The following is an 18,011-nucleotide window of genomic DNA, read 5'->3' on the forward strand; positions in this document are numbered from 1 at the left end:
ACTTTAAAATTTTACAACGTATTCAGTGGAAAATTTAAATAATAAAATATTCTACAGTAATACAACAAGAAAATCATAAGTACTGTTTCATACAGCTGGGAAAAGTGAACAAAAACTGTATATATTATGAAATGCATGAATAAATAAATATAATTACCATTCACCATCTTTGAAAAAGTTCAAAAGGTTTGTTCTATTTGACTGAATGATGCAGTTTTGTAAAGTTTTTAACGCTCTACAAACTGGCAAAATGCACTAAGTCATATTAAATTTCATATATCTGTAGTTTAAAAAATAAATTTAAGGTTCAGTCATATCCCCAGTATTTTATTCAGGCTAAAAGCTTTAAATAACTTAAAATTAACTTAATATAAAATTAAGAAACTAAAAAATTAAAAACATGCTCTTAAATGAGCATCTTACTATATTTATATATATGATATAAAAGAGTAAAATTGGAACAAAACTCATATGCTTGATTTCTCGAAACAGGGATTTGAGAGTTAAAGTTTTTTGCCAATATACCCATGATATTATATTTAATTTATAACACAAAATATGCTTCTAGAATAAACAAATATTTAAATAATAGTTTTTCATACAAGTCTGTGAAGTCTGCGTTTTTTATATATTTTTTTTTAATCGAAGATTATTTCTATAAAAGTATTGTGCATCATTGGCCGAAAATGACGAATCAGCGTTTTACGATCATCGTGAGAATAACAGAATTGTCTCTGACTGAACTGAATGATTGGGAACACCGATCATTTGTGAAAGCAACTTTATGATCCTGTCCCGTCGCAGGTTAAACCACCACAACTGACGAGGAGTGGACGGTCAAGGAGACGCGCCCTTCGCTGTACGATCGCATTTCATCGATTGGCCGATTGCATTTCACCGCCCGCACGATTGCATTTCATCGGCTGGATGATTGCGGTTCATCGACTGGACGATTGCATTTCGTCGACTGGATGACTGCATTCAATCGACTATAGTCCTTAAAATAAAGCTTGATTAGAATGACAGTTGTCAGAAAAAGTGAAGACATAACTTTGTAGTAACGTCTAAGAAGTGATTTATATTGACACACAAAAAATCATTCGTATCTGTCATGTTAATTAATTTTTTAAATATAAAAATTCAGCTTTAAAACGAAAATAACCCTAGTTATTAACGACGTTCTTACAAGGTTACATCATTTTTCAAAAATGTTAGAGATGGGACAAATTGATCAATGTAAATTGATTGAATAAAAAAATAGTTCATGTGATGTTGTTCATGAAAAAAGTATAAATGTCTTATTTTTTGGTGAATAATTGTCTTAAACACACTATAATAGGCTTGTTTTTGCGTTTTTATATCGATTTTCAGAAACCGAGTTTCATGTTCGCATGAAAAAACCGATAAAATCGATTTGATTAGTGATCAGTAATTACATTAGTTTGACAGCTGTCATTTTAATCCAGCAAAATTTTAAGGACTATATACGAATGCATTTCATCGACTGGATGACTGCATTCAATCGACTAGATGATCGCATTTCATCGACTGGACGATGAAGCGTCATCGTCGCGGGAAGACAGTTCACCAATTCGAACCACCTGATTTGAGAAATCATCGACTTCTAAAGAAAAAGTGATACGACAGTTCATCGGCGCAAATCATTCGATTGTCGAATCGAACCGAACTAAAGACATTTATTAGTAAATAAATATTTCTTTTATGACAAAATCCAAGAATTGCGCGTCTCGAACATCGAGTTATGTTGCGTTTTAAAGTGTACTAGGAACAATTTGGTGAAACTTTAATGCTTATGACAATCTCGCTCGAAGACGACGTACCATTCTTGAACTAAAAGTGTATCCAAATACGAGTTGTCTGTTATGCCAAATAACCGATTGAATACTCACCAAGTCTTCTTACATGTATAACAAATTTATTATATATTAGAAAAATGTGAAAATCATTCGGAGCTACGAGTGTATTTTGAAGATATTTTTTATAATAATTAATGTTCCGTTGTTGGTTCATTGTTTCCATGAAAACTGAAAGTAATTATGATTAAATAAATAGATTTTTTCTATCAAATTTTCAAACCCAAAGACCGCTGTATTTTTTTTGTTGTAAACATATTTCTGTACCTCAGAGGCAGACGGATGCAAATCCAAAGTCAAATGTTCAACAAAAGCCCAAAGAATCTACTTTCTCTAAGTGATTTCTAATCATTTATAGCATTAATTTGTATTTTCAGTATCTCAATACTTTGGTTCTTTCATTTTAAGACTTACATTTCTTCAAAATCAATGGACGTGATCATAAACTGGAGACAAAAATCGAAATTTCATTTCATCAAATTCTGGATTTGCACCCGTCTGCCTCTGAGGTACAGATATTTTCTTAAATATCTCTAGAATCAGTTGACTGATTCTTTTTGATATAACTTTTTGGTTTTCGTTAAAATCTCGTAGATCAGACAGCTGAACTTTTGAGATGACTATAAAATTTTTTTTTTTTAAATTATTCGATTTAGCCACAGCGGAAAGTTCTTTTTTTTAAACGACGTTTCCTTTTTTCTCACCTCTCTGAAACAATGAATCTTCTAATATATTAATGAAATTAGAAACATTCTAACAAACCTATTGTAATATATTTATGATAAAAATCAGTGTTTTTCAACCTGTGGGATGTGACTCGCTTCCTGTCGTCATAATCCCCTTTTCCAAACTATAGGCCCTGAATTGGTAACCAGCCGGGACCAATTTGTACCTTTAAAAGCCCTTTTTTTATCCGCCATCGCCTTCCTATTTTCTCTGGGCCTTCCATCGCCTCCCCGAAGGCCTTCAGCGCCCACAAGGGGGCGTTATCGCCCGCTTTGAAAAAGACCGTGTCACACGGAGCTAAGGCGATCGGTATTACGCTTCAGGTGCCAGTCGAGTAACAATAAAAAAGCGCAGGTTAAAAAACCTTTAAAGTCGATATTTTACACCCTCCCAGGAGTCGGACTCAGGACCTCAAGAATGGTAGGCGAACGCACCAACCACTCCACTCGATTTCCTTGTTAAGGACATTTAGCTGAAAGCAGCCACACTCGTCCAGGGTTTTGGTTCTATTTCACACACTGAACTGTATTCTTCATCCGCTTGGAACCAGATTTTAGTTCATACGCTACAATACATTATTAATTTCAATGAGCATAACAATTTGTAGACTGGTTCTATTTTTGAGACACGAATAACCAAATTGTTTTGTTAGTGTATTACAACAGAGATGAAGAATAATTTAAAGAAAGGAATATATAAGTCTAGGCATTTACAGGGCTTATGACCTGTCATTGGGTGGTTTAAGTGGCCACTTTACACACTGTGTAACATTTACGATTCTATGGTGAATGTTACACAGTGTGAATGTCATTCTATCTAATTCTGCCTATGTTTGATCATCTATATTCCTTCAATTCTTCCATCTGTTGAGTCCTTGTCTGCTAAAGTTTGGACAAACTACTGTTGATTAATCCAACTGGTCCAAAAAGAAGTATAAAAAATTAAAAATATTATCAGGCGGTGAAATAATTCAGTCTGATGAACCTCACCCTACCAATAAAGGTTTCAGCTCTTTTACACAGACCTGTTTATGAATATGGACTGGTTTGACGTTCTTCGCGTTAAGGAAACGAATTACAGACCTTGACTCACAAACGGGGGATTTTCAATTTTATTCGGCATTTCAAACAAGCACCACTATGCGCACGCAACAGTCAGCTAACTCATAGTACTCACGTATTCAAAAAGGTTGAAAAATACTGATGTAAAACTATTGTCGTGTGCATTAAATATAAAAAAAAACTAAATAAAATGTGTATATTAATGATAAAATAAAAAAATAAAAGTGATAGACTTTTTATTATAATTTTTGGCGAATGTTTTGCCATTAAAGTGTAGATATTATATAAAATACTATAATTTACCTAAGCATATTAGTCGTACGAAGATTTTCGTATGATATTTTTTCTTTGTTTCCTTAGTAAGCGAACATACTATTAAACGTTAATTTATCTTGCATTTAGTACGCAATGGCGAAATTTCCATTTGTTTATCTTGGTCATAAAATAATAAACAAAAAAATATTTTTCCAACCGGACACTTCTTAACCATTTCAAACCAGTAGTTCAATCTCAAATAACTATCGACGTGCTTAAAAACATGCTAAGGATTGAGCGATCACAATGAACAATAATGAACATGCTTAAGTTATCGCAGTCATAAGTTATCGCAGTCATAAGTCAACGCGTGTGTAATTTCTAAGTCGACGCTCGTGTCGGTTTGTTTTTTGTTTTCCTCGTGAATAAATTCAGTTCACTGGCGAAAAATCGGCGTTTACTATAAAAAATAATCCAATATATTGCATTTGCAAAATAGTAAGGAGTCCAACCGTCCATGGGCTCAGTAGCTGCAAGACTTGTTGTAATCTAACTTCTATTTTAATAAATTTGTTTTTTTATTTAGTTTTTTAAAATATCACTTAAAGTCTAAACTTCATTGTCACATAAAATAAAAATAAAAAATGCAAATAGGGGCTAGATTACTTTATGTCCATGCGCTCTGTAGCTGCAAGACGTGTTGTAATCTAGCTCCTATATATCATATTTGGAGATGATTGAACGTAGTATACAGAAAGCAGCCAGCCATAGAAAAGTGAAACTGAGATAATAGCCATTTTGTGAAAAGAGTGAATTTTAAAAACTACACAATAGTTTGAATGTTTTTGACTTTAACAAACGATAGACAATGAATACATAAGTTTTTTTTTATAAATTACAAACAAGAATCTTATTGTGTATTTGACCAGATAAAAGATTTTTAAAGTACCATAAGATTTTTCTAGTTTTGTGGGTGTTTTCTGCAAATTGAGAAATGCCGTTTTTGTGATCGACAAGCCGACGACTACGCAACGAGGCAGATTTATCGCCGCTCGATTTCCTTATTCGGGACTTTTACCTGAGTTATCTTCAGTTGTCAAAAATTAAACATTCATATTTATTTTATTTATTTTTTATTTATTTGGATAACCAACAGCTATAATTATCTTATATATATGTAACAAAACAAATAACAAATAAACCAATTACAGGTTTTCACAAGTAGCATCACAGTAAGTTAAAAAAGATTCTCGAACATAAAATAAATAGTAATTTAATGTAAATTCAAAAGAAAAGAAAAAATACTACGAATTATTTCAAAAGCAAACGCCGTACGTCATTTAGATTATTTGCAAATAAATCTATGTTAAATGATTTATTTATTACATTAAAATTATTAAAAGTTCGCCATAAATATGAATTTTGCCTATAATTAGATGAAACAAGAGGTATGTGAAGAAGCGGGTTATTTCTTAAAACTTTGGAAGGAACATTGATAGAAAGTTTGAAAAATAAATCATCAAATCAAGGAGATCGCTCTGTTAGCGTGCATTTAGTACGTAAATATGCATTAAAAATGCGTTTTCTATGTGTGCTTTTGCATTCAGAATACCACCCCCGATGGTGGTGAATAGAGCATTGCATTTGAATAGTACGATCGTGTGTTACAGAAGATAAGTTGATCAGTCTTACGCTCAATGTAACACGACATTACAGCACCGCTTACAGAAAGGTTTTTTTAGCAGTCTTTAAAGAGCTGAAATCTTGTAAACTGGGTTTTTTTAGTCGACCAATCATGTCGTGGAGTAATTACGACAGCTGCGTAACTTTAAAATCAGCATTTTTGAGTTACCAAATAACAACACGTATTTATATATTCCACAAAGAATGCCACAAATAGATTAATTCAAATCATATTATGATGATATTATTGCGTGACTAATCTATTTTTGTAGAAGAGGATAAAAACATGTGTTTTTAGCGGGTAATTCACAAATGCTGATTTTGATGTTACCTAGTCGGAGTAATTACCCTGCGATATTATAGACAGCAGAATTAATTAAAAAATACATTCGTATTTCTTATTTTAAAATTCAAATGCTTTCAATGAAATAGTGTTTATTTTCTAAATTTAAAATGTTAATTATTCCCTTTCCGCACCTAATTGCACAAAGGTAATGGATTGGTACAGCGATCACAGTGTATCATGATATTTTTTTTTGTTACATGAAGATAAGATGATTCGTCTTACGCATCAGGTGCCAGTCGAGGGACTATGAAATATTCCAGTGTAAAAACATATTTTTAAATAAATATTTCATGTCGACGGTCGAACCCGAGACTTCTTGCGTGGTAGGCAAATGCGCTGATCGTTACACCACGAGGCAGACAAATTTTAGTTCAAACAAAATATTAGTATTTTTCCGGATTCTTCATTCAAGCGAATTGAATGAACCAAATTCCTTTTTGCGCATAATATTTAAAATGATTGTGACTTATTTTTATAGGGACGACGTTTCGTTGAAATGGAAATTTCGCCTTTGTGATACGCGGGTGCGAATTACGACATTCAAATACTGTTTTTTGTGTGAATATCTGTATATTTATAATTTGTATTGAATTCTGCATTTTTTTCATATCAAACTAATTATGATCTCTTTAGCGTCGTTTTTTAAATCGAAACAACCATTGAATTATGTAATATAAATTAATTATCCCTTCAATTAAAATGGTGCATAAGCCACAGCATTGTAAGATTTTATACGAATAATGCATCACATTAAAAACGAGGAAGTTCAGTGCTACAGGAAATTGGATATAAAAAATGTTTTCCTACATGCGATCAAAATTACAGCATTTTATTGTAAAAACGCATTTAAAAATTTATAAAAATGAACTACGTGTACTTTGAATCAACCGATCAATGATAGCGTTGACATGTATTGTGATAAATTTTCGGTTTCCTGGAAGCCATTTTTTCTACATTTAGTATATTTTGACAGTTACGGGGTTCTCCTTTTAAATATCAGGACAATTCACCGACGAGAACTGTGATGTCACAGGTGGAGTAATTAAAAAAATCATAGCAATGAGGATCTTCTTCCTTTTTTCCACATCCGCTCCTAAGTGGAGCATGTGGACATCACCAGTTGCCTCCAGGAGACCCCTTTGCCGACCAGCTCTCTCGCCTCCTCCCACGTCAAGCACGCGCCCCTTTTGCCGATTTTGCCATTTTAAATTGCCGATTTAGCAAAAACGTATGATTTCTTCATTTTGCATGCGTTTTACCAGACTACAGCAGTTAACAGAAGTTTCGTGTCTTGGGCTTTGGTAAAGTGCCAAGATTCGCACCCATACAGGAGTACTGGCATTACCCAAGAGTTGATTAATCGGCATTGTGTTTTTACCGAGTATAGACTAGAGTTCCAGACAACGCGCATAATGACAAAAGTTGCTCCAGCAATTCCTAGGCATCCTCAGTTACGTGAACTCCCAAAAATTTTAATCTGTCAACTCGGCAGAGCTGATATGTAAAAGCATTTTTTTGCTTAGTTTGATTGTCTATTAACAAATAAAAAAAGCCACTGACCTCGTTAAACAAAAATTGATCGATTTTCTGTATTTTTAATTACATGTTTCCTTTGATTGAAGTATTTTTATACAAAAACACTGTGTTTTTGTACAAAAAAACATACTAACAGTTAAAATAATGACACTAATATTTCAGTTAAAAAAAAAGAATGCAAATTCTGTGGCTTAAGACATAAGATATTTAATATTTATGGAATGAAAAAGTATTTATGTAAATGATTTGATGAACAAATATTTGTCTAAACTCGTCGATCAGCGTGTGTGTGTGGATTTTACGAATTGCATTAGGTTTTACACTCAATTTTACATTTCAACTCTTAAAATAATTAAAAATCAGGCAAATATATAAAAATAACAAATAAACATCTTGGAAAGAAAATCGATTGGAAAAAAGTTCGCCTCGCGTACCATGCTTGAGGTTCCGGCTTCGATTCCCGGGACCATCGAATAGTACACAACTCAGTTGAAATCTTGTCTCGTCATCTCCCTTTCCACACCCAGGGGTGCATAGGGCACTGCGCTGTTGAACCAAATGCGGCGTAGTTCGATCATCCGTTACATGTAGGTAAGGTGGTCAGTCTTGCACTTCTCGTTATCTCCACTCGATTTCCTTACATAAAAAAAAAAAATACGCAGGGTTCCGGTTTCATTTCACATACAGAACTGAATTCTCTATTCCGTGCGGACACGGGAATAATAATATTAATATTTTATGAGTAACAAGGCCGACATGGGCCAACTTTACGTACGTATTTATAAAAAACGCTAATGCATTTTTATTAAGTCTAAATAAAATGTTGTATAGAAAGTCTTTTACGCAATATAAAATTACTATAGTCATAATTCAAATTCGTTCCGTTCTTTTTTCAAATAATGTTCGGTGCTTTATTCCTTTATTTAAATGTTTTCTAATGTTATTTTCTTGTCATTTTAAGCCTTAAGTGTATTAGAAATTGGGGTGAATATTGCGCGACTGAACACACATTTATAATATTAATATAGAATAAATCATTTTGTAAAATACTATTTTCAAGCCCTGTTATATTAGACTATTAATTTGTATCTAGAATGAAATCATTTTTCTTCGAATGTCATTCGGAACGCGCGTTCCGAGTTTGAAAGAATTTTAAAGTAGGAATGGTATTTTTTCGAATGTAAGGCGTGCGCCTATCACTAAATTAAATAAACAGGAATTCAACCAGTTTTTAATTAAATTTGTTAATAATGAAAATATTGCATTTTGCATCAAAACATTTATATGTTTTTCTGTATAACAAGCCTTTATCTTATTTTCAGTCATTCTGTCGAATGTGACGTGCGCTTTATATTTTTTAACTGATCCGTTTGAGGCTCACTTTATAGTTTTTTTTTATTATTATATTATGTAATAGATAGAAAAGAAATTATCAATTGATATTAAAATAAATGTTATTTTTATTTTTTAATATATATTCTTTTGAAATCAGGACTCGGTACTATATATTTAGTACGCTATTATGTTATTATACTTTTTTTCAATTTATTTACGAAAAACCAAAAAGTTTTAAAAAAATATTATAAAACAGTATTAATTAGTTGAATGTTTGAAAATAAAACATTGTTTTTTTAATATTTTTATTATTGTTTAACTTAAACGAGTGGAAATTTAAAACAGCGAGTGAACTATTTTTTTTTTCATTGCGGAAATTAAAATAAATTGCGACTAAATCAGATCACTTTTGACAGTTTTTTTTCAACGAAAATGAAGAAATAAAAAAATCAGTGACTATTGTGAAATTACACTAATCATTGGAACTTTACCTCAAAATTCTCTCATTCAATTATTTATCTGTCTCTATCGTGGGATTCTTGTTTGATATGTATTCGTCAGTTGCATAAAAGGGTCTTTTTCCTTTTCTTATTTTAATTTTTAAAAGCGAAAAAAAAATACGATGGTAACAGTGTAATTATTTTTTCTGTTTGACGTCGGTTAAATTTTCTACAATGGTTTGAAATATGCATATTTGGATCACCTGAAAAAGAGACGTTTTGTGCCCTATGGGCGGGCATGACGTGTGCGTCAAAACGATGTGGCTCTGACTGCGAGCTGTTTTGGATGTGCTCATTTTTAAACATGAAAATTATGAATGAAAATTCATATTTTATGGTTTGATAGTTATATCATTAGAAATGTAAAAATCTGCTCTAAATATTGGGTGTTAACAGAAGTTGTAGAGGACACAACGAAAAAAAAAATACTTCAAATAAGTCAATAACGTACGTCATTATTTTACAACAAATTAGTCAATAATTCATAGCATCTAATTTTTATGCGCTTCAAGTAATTTAAGAAAAAATCATAAACTTATTCATAATTTATTTCACTCCTGTTTTAATTTTTCCATTTTGACAAACATGGATGTATAGTTTTTTTTTTTATATAATAAATATTGTTTTGGCAAAATGTGTTTTATTAATTTATTTTACCTTGTAATTATTATTATTATTTACATACATACATATATCGTTGGCATACTTGATAAAATCCTCTAAATGATGAGATATGAGAAAAAAAAAGAAAAATAAAGTATACTTTGGAAACTAGGTGCAAATTTGTTATTAGTTCTGAGTTTATACACCATATCTGTTTGTTTACTAAAAATATGTATGTAGAACTGTTGATTTCCCAAATAAAATAAAATAGTAACTGGCATTTAATAAAAGACATAGGGCTTAAGAAAGAGACTGCCAGCCTAATTGGCTAACTTCGACTTTGTAGAGCGTCGTCTCTGTCACACGAGGTATCTTTATGAATGACAAAGATGCTTTATGGCTTTTTGTAGTCTTTCATCTCTGTCGCACGAGTCCGGTATCGGTATGAATGATAAAGACGACACTCTACAAAGCCGAAGTTAGCCGATTAGGCCGGCAGTCTCTTTTTAAGTCCAATGTCCTTTATTCATTTCGTCGCCGGTTACTATATGTATTTGTCATTTTTCAAGCTTTGTCAATTAATAAAATCTTCTGAGGTTTAGTTTCAAAGTTATCATGTATAAAAACCCACTAAAACTCTTAAATGTCTATTTATTTTTTATTGAAAAATCTCACATAGGCATAGCCTGTGCGTGCGTATACTGATTTAATCAGTTTTACGTGACAGCGCGATTTTATAAACAATATTACACATACATACTGATACATACATGCACGCACACACTTGCATATACGATATAAGTATTTTAGTACAAACAGCAAAAAATCAAATACTAACGTATTTTGCTAGCAATTTAGCTGAAGTAATCAAGAACATTTCTTTCCATGACTCATTTTTTAGTATAAATTTTAAAGGTGTGATTGGTTAAGCTTCTCATTAAGCATTAATAGGAAATACATTGCATAGTCTATAATTTAAAGGAATTAAGATCGTTTTATATGTATGTATCATGTCCAAAATGTGAACAAGGAAGACAGGGAAAGACTTTTGTTGAGTCTAAGATTCAAATAGATTTTTCTTTGTAAAGGCAAGAATAAATGGTAGCTATAGTTTAACCAAAATCTTAAGTCATGTCAAAAGCGGACACAACCGAAGGGCATGTATGACGAGATATATGAATGCGGAAGAATCTAGGAATGTATGTCAGGATAGACGTGTGTGGCGGTCCATCCTTTATTCATACATGATTGTTGTAGTAGACATCACCCATAAAAAAAAAATATTATGGCTGACTAAAAAATCGAAACATGTTTTTATATTTTTTGAATCGTTGAATATTAAAGTCTAAAACCATTGTTGAACATTGATTAATTGTTTACTTTAAGCTTTATTTTATAATTAATACGGTGTATAAATACGTGACGGAAAAACATCGATTGATCCTTTAGACATGGTGACTCAAAGAAATCGCCTACGAAATGGCTATATCGTCGGGTTTCTGGCACAAGTTGGTGACGACAAATTTTCAAAAAATGATATGTCTTCATAAATGGCATCAAGTAATCTTAACAACTTAAACAGTTGATTTGGGATGAGCTGTTTACTTTAAAAGTGCAGTATCTCACAACTAGTAAAATAAAGCTACCAACTTGTGCCAGAAACCCGACGATATACTGATCCTAGATTTCCGGAGACCAGACTAGGCTTTTGTATGAGGGGGCTAAAAGCAAAAACTGCCACTGTCCATGATCACTGTTTTTGGGAAGACCAACAAAACCAGCAGCAAAAGGGCTATTTCTTTTAAGTTCAATGTGCACATTGAACTTAACTCTCCTTTCCCGGTGATGTGTGGCCAGTACACATTGCATCTAATAACTTTAATATCTCCAAAAATATTATAAATGATGGGTTGAGATTTTCGGTATTCCTTCGTTATACATTTACGTGTTGGTAAAAATGTTTTTTTTTTTATTAAATAATTAATGCTTATTGGGAACATAAAAAGCGTTTTATGAAAAATCGGAGATATCACCAATACAATAGAAAGTTTACCAATGTGTCGCATGTTGCGTTTGTAGTAAAAGAGTAATCCTAATTTATAATTGTCTCGCACACTCTTTACATCTCACTCTCGATAATACGGGTATATTTGGGAGCGAGAGAGACAATTTTTATGCATCACACGCACGATGAGTAAAGTTTCTTGTACTTCTCCCAGACGCCCGTTAGCTGCGTTAGTAGCTTCCCGACTTTCGTTGGGGGCGGTTCTTTGAGCATGAGTTAATGTTTTCAGCAATTAGATTAAAAATACCATCACTTTTGACTTCAACTATAAATAATTGAAGCAATTGCAGATGGATATTACACTTTTGCGATTTAAAATCTCTCATTTTTTGCATGTGTAGTCACTACACAGCACCGTAACGCGCGGATGTTTTTAGGACAGTAAAGGAAAGGTTGAAAAAAAAAGTCTTTTCGCTATTGTTTTTTTTTGGTCTTCTCAAGAACAATGATCATGGACATATATTTTAAGGTAATTATTACAACTGGGCAATTTCAAAATCAGGATTTTCGAGCTTAGATTTAGTAGTTTTTGAATCGGGTTGTGGTCCCGTGGCCAGTATTTCAGACTCACGGCTAAAAGGTCCGTGGTTCAAATCCCACTCTATCCCAACATGATTCCCATTTACTAATAGTGAGTTATTTATAATTCGTTGAAAATGACCCTCAAAATTAACTAATTAATTAATTAAAATCATACAAACGCAAATATGTCTTTTTAAAAAAAATATCCCTATTTATAGCTTGAAAACAATTATGTGTTTTTTTTTATTTAAAAAAAAAAAAACTCCATACATTAATAAAAAAATAATGGTACACATTTGTAGCATCAGAGAATTGCAATATAAAAAAGTTGCTATTTTTTCAATCTGATATATTTACAAAAATAAATGCAAAACCAACATTATAATCAAACAATAAATATATTGAGAAAAAAAGGAACTTACTTGCTATTGTAATTAATAAGGCAATATGCTCGTCCCTGTGCGCATTTATTTAAACTGTATATTATAATATTGAGGTTTGTAAAGGAGTAGTAATATTGCACAGCCAAACAAGTGGCAGCTCTACGCCAAATTGATCCCCGGGAGTCATTTTTTGGAATTAATTACTTAAAAATGTCCAAAATTATTCAAAAACGTTCAAATGTGTACTAACAGTGATTAGTTAGGGTGGGTGCTATAGAATTTGGACGTGCTATAGAATTTGGACATGCTATAGTAATTGGACACGCTGTAGTAATTATAGTAATAAATCTAATGGTCAAAAATAATTATTATATTACAACAGAGATGAAGAACATTTAAGAGAAGGTAATATGGAAGTCTAGTCTAAATATTTTCAGGCGTTGCCTAGTGTGTAGGTGAAATAATTCAATTAGATGAATCTCACCCGCATAAATAAAGGTTTCAGCTCTTTAACTTCACAAACATCAACAGATGAAAGAATTGAAGGAATATGGATGTTCGAATATAGGCAGAATGGTGAATGTTACACAGTGTGTAAAGTGGCCACTTAAACCAGCCATTGACAGGTCATAAGCCCTGTAGATGCCTAAACTTCTATATTACGTTTTCTTAAATGTTCTTCATCTCTGTTGTAATATGTAAATATAAATCTAATAGTAAAAAATAAGTAAATGTAAGGATTTTTAATTTTTTTATTTGAAGTGCCAACTTTGTGGTCATTCATTATAAAAAATAAATATAACAACTTTGATTTTAACCACTGATCATCAAATCAGCACCCTGTTGGGGAAAAAAAAGACTTGGTTTATTGGATCCACGTGTAGTATTTAGTAAACATGATAAAAATAAAATTGGAAAGAATTCATTAGTTACGTAAACCTAGACGAAGAAGCTTGAAACTGAAGCTTTGAAACCGGTCGGTGGAAAAAATAAAAAATTAGCGTTTAAAAACAAAGTTGTTTTATTTATTTTATTGTAAGAATTAAAAATAGACACTTTTTGTGCGTGTTTTTTCTTAAAAATAACGCATTACATTAATTTGTTTTTGACCATTAGATTTAAATTTTTATTATTCTCTTTCCGCATCTAATGGTGCACAGGGCGCTGCATTGTTACCCCAATCTCAGCGTATCTTGATAATTTTTGTTACATGAAGGTAAGGTGATCAGTCTTACGCTTCAGGTACCATGAAATATACTAGTGTAAAAACACTCTTTTAAATAAATATTTCATATCAACCATGTCGGGAATCGAACCTGAGACCTCTTGAATGGTAGGCAAACGCGCTGCCCATTACACCACGCGGTAGATTTAGAATGTCCAATTACTGTAGCAAGTTCAATAACTATAGCACCCACCCCACATCAAATGCATTCTCAAATAAGAGTAAAGTATTTAAGTTATTTTGCACCAGGACAAATATGTACTGTCGGGAGCAAAGGGTATCTTCCCGCACTAAAACACATCTTTGTATCTTCCCGCATGAATGCTACAAATAGATGAGTCGTGCATTCGAATTATCATAATATTATTAGAATCCATCACGACTCATCTATTTGTAGCATTTACGGATGAGGATGGATACAAAGATGAGTTTTTAGTGGTTAACTAAAAAAGGCTGATTTTGAAGTTACCGAGTTGCAGTAATTACCATACGATATTGCCTCACTTATTTATTCACTCTCTGTTGTAATAAATTTACAAACAAATAATTCAGTTAGATGGGTCTCACCCATACCTGTAAAGGTTTCAGCTATTAATATTGTTGATATATGATAAAAAAGTGATCAGTCTAATGCCCCAGACAATCGATTTGTGTAGTATCATAGATGGACATCTTTCATTCAAGTTTAAATTTAAGTAATAATTGATTCTTGTAGATTATTACTCACACCCACAGTGATAGAAAAACATCATCAAAAATCCACTTTGATCCCAAAATCGGACATCTACATATTGATTTGGTTTCAAAATCAGACAACTATCAATCAACCAATAGAAGGCCGGCATTTGTGTCACGTGACTAATATTCTGTCACGGCTGATTGTGACATGAAAACACCAAATCGGCTTAATTTCATTATGTAAAATAATTATTTTGCGCAAAAGTGAAAAATTTACCTACAGCTCATTACAAAAAAGTGAAGCTAGCTCCGATGTCCGTTTTGATATTACACTACTCGAGTTATGAAAATTTGCCAAAAAATCAATTGACGTTTCTCCGATTTTCACCTATCGTTCCATAGAATTAAGAATAGTCCAAAAACCGCATACTCGCATCAAACAGAAGGCGACTAAACTACTCCTAAAAGAGTAGTTTTACGTTTTGACCTATCAGTTTCTTTGTAGACGTCGCTCAGTGCGCAACTCGCTATTTGAATTCAACTATGCCGTGTTGTGTCGTTTTAAAGTTTAGAAATACTGCTGGGATCTTAAAGAAACAGGATAGGATCACATTTTATTTGTAATTAGCAAATGTATGTGTAAGTAGCAAATTAATTATTTTTCCTTCTGTTAGATTGTCGAAGAAAACGGAATGGACATTTCGTTAGTGTTGCCAGGGTAGTAAATTTTTTCACCCTACTTTGCTCATCTAATGAAAATTGGACTTCGGATTAAACAACTCCGTGGTGGACATTTGACCGACATTATCTTTAAAACATCAAATATAATTTAATATGATATAAAAATATCTGTTTTATGTCAAATAAAATTTATTTTATACTTTAAGTTCAAAGTTCGTTAATTCAATTATTCTTATTAAATGACCCATTACTTATCTACTCTGTTGTGTCAATCAATGTTTCCGCGTGCACAATAAAATTTTAGAGAAATTAACAAATTGCTTTTTTTTTTTTTTTTACATTTGTGTTATGATTATATTTTTTCCCATCGTGCAACATTACGCGGCGACTTCGGACACAGTCCGATGTATTAAAATATGATTCTACGCTCCTTCTGGACTATTCTTAATTCTATGTACCGTTCACTGCAAATTTAATATTGTTTTTACCTGTAAAAAAATATTCATTTTTGTTGTTTTCTTTTTTTCATATTCTCGTTTCCCTTTCCGAAATTCCTCTACAAATCCTCTTTATTTTGATTTAATACCCTTTAAAACTTATGATATTAACGCTGCTTGGTATTGTATATAAATAATTTATTAACACGCTTTGTAAAAATCCTTTTATTTATGAACACTGTCACTATCCAAAATAACTCAAAATGCATTTGGAATATGCTCTTGATGCACTGGTAATGTCATCCCGCACTCACTTTATGCATTGTCGTTCTAATAATAAAATATTAACCTCGATAAATATCTCCGTAATATAATTAATCCACTAACACCTCTTCGATTCGAAAACTAAAACAAAACATATTTATGTACGTAATTAACTCTGATTGAATGTGTGTCAAACGTCAAATACATATTATTTTCACTCTCCAAATGCCCGAATCCTCCTTCCCGCTCCCCCGTCCCGTTACCTCGAGCAGTCTGTCGATATTCGGGGACGGCCATTCGGACAAGGGTAGAATATTCTCTCATCCGGACGTGCGCAAAAGGTTGGTAGTGTGTGACATTTTGATAAAGTGGAATGCTTTGGATGCTTGCTGCTTGCGACTCGCTTCCTCTGTCCCGAGAGGTGTGATCTCTAACTTAACCTCAAAATCATTTCATTCTACCAGCTCGGGTGTGAATCATGTCTCCCTCATTTTCTTTGAACAAATTGACGAGTCTAGCTCTGCAATTCGTATAAAGCTCGTATCACACGCGTCAGAAAATGGTACAGGATCTTGTGCAAGATGATATTGCGTTAAATTGGGTGAAATTCAGAACATAAATATTGCTTTCTCAGGAATCGAATCTGGGACTTCAAGCATGGTAGGCAAAAGCGCCAATCACCTCACTACGAGGCGGAATTTTCTCCGCTCAATTTCCTTATACTGGATTTTTGCCCGAGAGCAGCCATTGAATTTAATCCAGGATTCTAAAATCATAATAAAAAACACTTAAAAAAATAAAATTTTCATTATAGTCCTTAAAATATAGCTTGATTAGAATGACAGTTGTCAGCAAAAGTGACGTCATAACTTTGTAGTAACGTCTAAGGAGTGATTTATATTGCCACATGAAAAATCATTCGTATCTGGCATGTTAATTTATTTTTTTAATACAATGCTTGACATATAAATCAACATAAATGTATAAAATCAGCTTTAAAACTAAAATAAACCTAATTATTAACGACGTACTTACAAGGTTACATCATTTTGCAAAAATGTTAGTGATGGGACAAATTGATCGAATAACAAAAAAGATCATTTGATGTTATCTATGAAAAAAGTATAAATGTCTTTTTTTGTGAATAATTGTCTTAAACACACTATAATAGGCTTGTTTTTGCGTTTTTATATCAATTTTCGGAAACAGAGTTTCGTGTATGCATGAAAAAACTAATAAAATCGATTTGATCAGTGATCAGTAGTTTCCCATCATTATTAATATTAGTTTGACAGGTGTCATTTTAAAGCTATATTTTAAGGACTATAGCAATAATAAAATAAGTGGTTGATGAATACAATATGCCCAGGACCCAAAGTCAAACTTGGTAAAGACAAACAGACAGCAGAGTTGCCACAAAAAATAGGGCTAAGTTGGGCTGCTTTCAGCGAGCTAAAGTACATTTTTGAAAATAAACCAATTCCCAGTATGCTTAAAAAGACAAGTCTATGAATCGTGTATATTGCCAATGACAACATATGAACTAGAAACAATATCTGTGACACAGAAAAGTAGCCAGAAACTATAATGCACGCAATGATCCACAGAAAACAGATGCTCGGTGTATGTCTAAGAGGCTGAGTAAGAAATAAAAACTTTAGGCGCTGAACCGGAGCCACAGAAGTCATGGATCGTAGAGGAAAATAAATATAGCATTGGGCAGGACACTTGAGGATCGATTTTTGAAAATATGTCGATTTGTGTTTAAAAAAATAAAATAAAGCCAGTATCGAGACACATCGACTATCTGAAAAAAAAACTTACCGAAACACAATAA

At 32.4% G+C, this 18,011-nt stretch overlaps 1 protein-coding gene across 15 annotated transcripts in view; it reads left to right on the forward strand.

Moving 5' to 3' along the window:
* LOC148278494 (serine/threonine-protein kinase MARK2-like) overlaps nucleotides 1–18,011 on the forward strand; it is a 176,198-nt gene that overhangs the window by 146,225 nt on the left and 11,962 nt on the right. For 11 of the 15 annotated variants that reach the window (XM_088231325.1, XM_088231313.1, XM_088231318.1 and 8 more), the window contains one exon: nucleotides 16,447–16,515. The exons of 3 other annotated variants lie outside the window; for them this stretch is intronic. In XM_088231325.1, the coding sequence (XP_088087451.1) occupies nucleotides 16,447–16,515 (69 nt within the window). Of the gene's footprint in view, nucleotides 1–804; nucleotides 9,951–16,446; nucleotides 16,516–18,011 lie in introns of those variants that run through there. One more of the 15 variants, XM_088231326.1, reaches the window with a different exon arrangement.

This window comes from Micrasema longulum, unplaced genomic scaffold, assembly GCF_059751315.1.
Source record: "Micrasema longulum isolate JH-2025_06_02 unplaced genomic scaffold, ASM5975131v1 h1tg000873l, whole genome shotgun sequence".
Taxonomy (NCBI): Eukaryota; Metazoa; Arthropoda; class Insecta; order Trichoptera; family Brachycentridae; genus Micrasema; species Micrasema longulum.